Source organism: Nilaparvata lugens, chromosome 2 (genome assembly GCF_014356525.2).
Source record: "Nilaparvata lugens isolate BPH chromosome 2, ASM1435652v1, whole genome shotgun sequence".
Lineage (NCBI taxonomy): Eukaryota > Metazoa > Arthropoda > Insecta > Hemiptera > Delphacidae > Nilaparvata > Nilaparvata lugens.
In genome coordinates this window covers 48,707,389-48,714,081 of record NC_052505.1, presented here as the reverse complement: position 1 = coordinate 48,714,081, position 6,693 = coordinate 48,707,389, and the positions used below count along the sequence as shown (strand labels likewise).

General features: G+C 40.9%; 1 protein-coding gene across 1 annotated transcript; it reads right to left on the bottom strand.

The window, feature by feature from the left end:
- Positions 1-604: 604 nt before the first annotated feature.
- LOC120349633 (uncharacterized protein DDB_G0271670-like) lies at positions 605-4,364 on the bottom strand. The gene is made up of 3 exons (XM_039420108.1): positions 4,178-4,364; positions 3,773-3,973; positions 605-1,161 (listed from the first exon to the last, which is right to left on the bottom strand). The coding sequence occupies exons 1-3, from the start codon at positions 4,362-4,364 to the stop codon at positions 605-607; spliced, it is 945 nt and encodes a 314-aa protein (XP_039276042.1).
- Between the last annotated feature and the right edge of the window lie 2,329 nt (positions 4,365-6,693).

Here is a 6,693-nt window from a genome sequence, read left to right as displayed (position 1 = left end):
TGATGGTGATGATGCATATACACAACTACAAATCTAACAAAATATATCCGGCAGTCGATCCTATTCCTAATCTAAAATAGAATAATTTCGCTAATTTTACACTGGACGACGGCTCTCCATCCGTCACAAAAATTTACTTTGTGACACCCCACTTCTTCTAAGGAGGGGGGGGGGATTGGCATTGAACGTACAAGGCGACGTCGGGAATACTGGCTACAACCACACCACATCCAAATCGACCCTTGAAGTTCAACCAACAGAGAAAGGAAAGTCAAGTCCAGGGGAATAATACGTCATATCCGGGAGAAGAATAAATTGGGAAATAGAGAGTCGACGTCAATGGTATCTTACTCTAAAGAAATGGACATGAGTTTTAAGATTATGGTGAGGACTATATAGAGCTATAAAACTGAAATTCCTATGTATCTGGGAGCAGCAGCTGTAATAAAGAAAAATATTTAAAAGGAAATTTCGATGACTGTACTGAAGAAAGAAAAGGAGTAAAGAAAGGAAAATAACAACAATAATCCTCTTCCCAAAAAAAAACTAACCTCCTAATCGATACCTCATTGAAAACAATATGAGATCAATGTCGCACTCTCATTCACTTCCACTTGCCGTCGGGACCAAGCACTTTAAACCTAGGATGGCCGGCCCGTCGCTTATGAGCAACTGGCTTATTGTAAGGTTTGTACAAAATGCAGGATCTGTCGAAAATCGGGGGATTCAGGTTCCTGGAAGTAGATGGCGTCGCTGCCAAAAAAGCAGACGCGGGCACAGATGACTCCACATTCATTGCGGTAACCTCTGCAGCTGCTCCAGTGATCGATGATGCTGATTCCATGTCCTCTGCCAGAATCATTCTATGGTTAGTCAACACTTCATGTATCAGCTGAAACGGTACAGGGGGAATAGCCTCGGGAACACAGGCTGCAGGTAGGGAGGAAGAAGAGAAGGGATGTGATGCGGGCGGGGAAGAAGTGGTTGATGATGAAGAGGATGACGATGTGGAGGAAGTACACTGCCGGTGACCGTCCACCCGAACAAGCTCATTGACTTCTGATGTTGTTGCATCGTCTCCTGGATCAGCTAGTAGCTTGTCCTCGTTCTCGGTTGGGACAGGGGATACTGCTTCTGGATACGGGAATGACAGGGAAGAATCTGATGAACCGACAGGTGTACATACATTGACCACAGAGCAAAAGGAGGAAAATTCTGAAATATCGAATTCTGGAATACTCCGACCAATCTCCGACACTACTTCAAGCAATGGTGTCGACAGTGCATACAGTAAGTTATACAAATGTCTATTCAAATGGAAAATAATATATAACACAGCATCGGAATAAGAGAGTGAATCACAATAAAACGGATGGAATCAATAGTGAAATGCTGGAGCTGAAACCAAATTTTTCAACATAGAGTGATCATGTATGAGCCACAATATACAAGCCCTAAGCATCGTATCAGCTATCCGACAAGGGTCGAAGAGTAACACGGATGAGTCAGACCAGTTCACAAGAGCAACCACCACCCCACCCATAATTTCAATAGGAATCGCCTACTGCGCTTCAGTAGATATACGGCACAAAGCACCGCGCCGCTCCCTCACTGACATGTTCCAATGTCGCACCTTCAAACTATGGAACAACACACCATCCTCCCTATTTTTCACATTATGGGAACGCACTTCAGTGATGGATAAAAACCGATCAAGTAGACCAAGATGAGGCGTCATACTGCTATGAGAATCAAAGCACTACTGAAGCAATAGAAAGACAACTAGATGGGCTTATACAAAAATATTCGGGTAACGACAGTGTAGAAAGATAAGATTATCATTATCAGGAATGCGATAGAAGCGACCCTACAATAAACAGATAACAAAAATATCCTGAAAGAAAAGGTTCAAACGTCTTATGCAATGCAACAATGAGAGAAGGAGCAAGAAACCAGTGAATCAACCCTGTCACGGCATCTAACGGGAAACGTAATAACTAGTTGAATAAAGTGCTTCCCCCACACCTTGTGCCGTCTAAGGCTAGTATAGGCAACCCGCACTTCACTCCACCTACGCAATTTGCGTTCGCCTGCTCTTCTGAGCTAGATTCTTCCTCCTCTTCCTCTACACATGGGGGCAACAACTTAATGTCTTTCACATGAACGGTCACTCATTTATTCTCTGCTACTTTAACCTTCACTACTGTAGGACTCAATATCTCAACTACCTCCCAGGGGCCTGAGAACGTTGGGGCGAGTTTCGCGGCAAACTGGTCAACTCCCGAAGATAAATAATGTTCTATCTTATATATCAACTGACCTGGGGATAACTTAACATCTCGCCTCCGAAGATTATAATAACGGCTAGTATCCCTATATGCTTTATCCAAATTATCCACCACAATTTTCCAAATACAAATCTTTTTAGGAGAGAACCACTCGGATTGGGACCGATGTTCAAGAGAATTTTGTTTTGCGATGAATACAACTATTCATCAAGGCACCCAATATACTCCAGCTTATCTCAACTTCGGTAGAGAATTGAGAGCTCCAGGTGAGTCCGCATTCAAGTCTCAAGACAATCCACGTACGCAGGGTTTTGAAAGTAGTGAGGCCATGCTACAGAAAAATATTAAGGTATTAATTCAAACCAGGAAAATTGTGGTGGATAATTTGGATAAAGCATATAGGGATACTAGCCGTTATTATAATCTTCGGAGGCGAGATGTTAAGTTATCCCCAGGTCAGTTGATATATAAGATAGAACATTATTTATTTTCGGGAGTTGACCAGTTTGCCGCGAAACTCGCCCCAAAGTTCTCAGGCCCCTGGGAGGTAGTTGAGATATTGAGTCCTACAGTAGTGAAGGTTAAAGTAGCAGAGAATAAATTAGTGACCGTTCATGTGAAAGACATTAAGTTGTTGCCCCCATGTGTAGAGGAAGAGGAGGAAGAATCTAGCTCAGAAGAGCAGGCGAACGCAAATTGCGTAGGTGGAGTGAAGTGCGGGTTGCCTATACTAGCCTTAAACGGCACAAGGTGTGGGGGAAGCACTTTATTCAACTAGTTATTACGTTTCCCGTTAGATGCCGTGACAGGGTTAATTCACTGGTTTCTTGCTCCTTCTCTCATGTTGCATTGCATAAGACGTTTGAACCTTTTCTTTCAGGATATTTTTGTTATCTGTTTATTGTAGGGTCGCTTCTATCGCATTCCTGATAATGATAATCTTATCTTTCTACACTGTCGTTACACGAATATTTTTGTATAAGCCCATCTAGTTGTCTTTCTATTGCTTCAGTAGTGCTTTGATTCTCATAGCAGTATGGCGCCTCATCTTGGTCTACTTGATCGGTTTTTATCCATCACTGAAGTGCATTCCCATAATGTGAAAAATAGGGAGGATGGTGTGTTGTTCCGTAGTTTGAAGGTGCGACATTGGAACATGTCAGTGAGGGAGCGGCGCGGTGCTTTGTGCCGTATATCTACTGAAGCGCAGTGGGCGATTCCTATTGAAATTATGGGTGGGGTGGTGGTTGCTCTTGTGATCTGGTCTGACTCATCCGTGTTACTCTTCGACCCTTGTCGGATAGCTGATACGATGCTTAGGGCTTGTTTATTGTGGCTCATACATGATCACTCTATGTTGAAAAATTTGGTTTCAGCTCCAGCATTTCACTATTGATTCCATCCGTTTTATTGTGATTCACTCTCTTATTCTGATGCTGTGTTATATATTATTTTCCATTTGAATAGACATTTGTATAACTTACTGTATGCACTGTCGACACCATTGCTTGAAGTAGTGTCGGAGATTGGTCGGAGTATTCCAGAATTCGATATTTCAGAATTTTCCTCCTTTTGTTCTGCGGTCAATGTATGTACACCTGTCGGTTCATCAGATTCTTCCCTGTCATTCCCGTATCCAGAAGCAGTATCCCCTGTCCCAACCGAGAACGAGGACAAGCTACTAGCTGATCCAGGAGACGATGCAACAACATCAGAAGTCAATGAGCTTGTTCGGGTGGACGGTCACTGGCAGTGTACTTCCTCCACATCATCATCCTCTTCATCATCAACCACTTCTTCCCCGCCCGCATCACATCCCTTCTCTTCTTCCTCCCTACCTGCAGCCTGTGTTCCCGAGGCTATTCCCCCTGTACCGTTTCAGCTGATACATGAAGTGTTGACTAACCATAGAATGATTCTGGCAGAGGACATGGAATCAGCATCATCGATCACTGGAGCAGCTGCGGAGGTTACCGCGATGAATGTAGAGTCATCTGCGCCCGCGTCTGCTTTTTCGGCAGCGATGCCATCTACTTCCAGGAACCTAAATCCCCCGATTTTCGACAGATCCTGCATTTTGTACAAACCTTACAATAAGCCAGTTGCTCATAAGCGACGGGGCCGGCCATCCTAGGTTTAAAGTGCTTGGTCCCGACGGCAAGTGGAAGTGAATGAGAGTGCGACATTGATCTCATATTGTTTTCAATGAGGTATTGATTAGGAGATTAGTTTTTTTTTGGGAAGAGGATTATTGTTGTTATTTTCCTTTCTTTACTCCTTTTTTTTTATTCAGTACAGTCATCGAAATTTCCTTTTAAATATTTTTCTTTATTACAGCTGCTGCTCCCAGATACATAGGAATTTCAGTTTCATAGCTCTATATAGTCCTCATCATAAAGATTATGAGTTTTAAGATAAAACTCATGTCCATTTCTTGAGAGTAAGATACCGTTGACGTCGACTCTCCATTTCCCAATTTATTCTTCTCCCGGATATGACATATTATTCCCCTGGACTTGACTTTCCTTTCTTTGTTGGTTGAACTTCAAGGCTCGATTCGGATGTGGTGTGGTTGTAGCCGGTATTCCCGACGTCGCCTTGTACGTTCAATGCCAATCCCCCCCTCCTTAGAAGAAGTGGGGTGTCACAAAGTAAATTTTTGTGACGGATGGAGAGCCGTCGTCCAGCGTAAAATTAGCGAAATTATTCTATTTTAGATTAGGAATAGGATCGACTGCCGGATATATTTTGTTAGATTTGTAGTTGTGTATATGCATCATCACCATCACCATCGACCCCTATAAATCATCAGCAACAGATTCATCATAACCAGTATAATTGGTGAGTGATCTGATATCAAGTCACAGCTGTCTCCAATTTTGATGTAGTTTGTGGAGAAGTCCTTGATGATGAAGAAGTCTATGAGATCTGGAATTTTTCCTTTGTCCGTTGGCCAGTATGTTGGGTTTCCAGTTGATATTGCTTCACATTTGAATTGCTGGATTGCACTAAACAGTTCTCGACCCTTTTTAGTGGTTATCCTGGAGCCCCAATGGGTATTTTTAGCATTGAAGTCTCCTCCTACGATGAACCTTCTCCCAAGATGTTTGAAGAATTCTAAGTAGTCTTGATGTTTTAGTGCATGTCTTGGAGGGCTATATATTGCTGCTAATGACACTCTGCATCCTTTGAGCTCCAGTGATATAACAGAAGCTTGAATTTCATATGTTTGGTATTCCTTTTCTTCAGTGTGTTGTATTGTTTCTCTCACAATTACTGCACTACCTCCCCTTGCTGAATTATTTGGATGTGTAATATGGTATGTTCTATAGCCTCTGATTTTGGGATGAGATTGGTTTGTCATGTGTGTTTCTGAAATAAGGCAGATGTCTATTTTTTCTTTATAGAGAACTAATATAAGTTCTTGATTTTTCTGGAGGATGCCATTGGCATTCCATGTCATGATTTTCAGTGTGTGGTTCATTGCTTCCTTCTGCTCCCAGTCGGGTTGGTGCTGCTTTCCAGTTTCTGTAACCTTTTTTCAAAGGAGGATAATAGTGCTTCTTGCTTCTCCAGCTTGGTTAGTATCAGCTGTAAAGTTTGTAGCACTCCGTCCTTATTACAAGTGACGTCACGATTGCGTCCCCCTACCACTTTTAATCTACCTGTGAGTGTTTATAATCTTCTGCCTACTAACATTGGTGGAAAGCATGTAGTGAAAACAACATAAAATATTATTGCAGTTATAGAATTCTACTGATTGTTGTAATTACTTAACAAATATCAATACTCAAGAAATTTTGTCTCATGACGTGATTAAATCTTAGTTGAGTCTTGTTGTAACAAGTAATCATCGAAAATACGATACAACAGCTACCATTTTTTCTATGATGTTATTGAATGTAAAGTGTGCCGTGCTATGAATTTAGAAAGTTAATTTGGAATTTAGAATTTAGAAGCACACACAATATAACTTAATAAAAGGGATACTTGATAAACATACCTAGTGCTAGAGAACGGGAATCCAGAAATGACAAGAGAGACAACGAAATAGAAAGAAGATATCAACTATATTGTCACCTCTTACAGTTAAATTCAACAATTAGTAAAACAAAAAAGTTACATCATGAAAACCGGAAATAAAATTACTAAATTTAGAAAGTTATCTCTGATATAGATAATTAGGTAATAACCTACTCTGTATGCTCTACATTGAAAACGTTTTAGATTGAATCATAAGGAGCTTAAAGGACTCTAATTTCAAAAGAAGAATTGAAAATTATCATAGATATGTCTTAGAAGTTAATCATAAATAACATAAATATTTTAAGAAAAGATCAACATAAAATTCTTAGAACATTAAATTTAGAACACACTTGGAAACTTTTAAAACACTATCAAAATG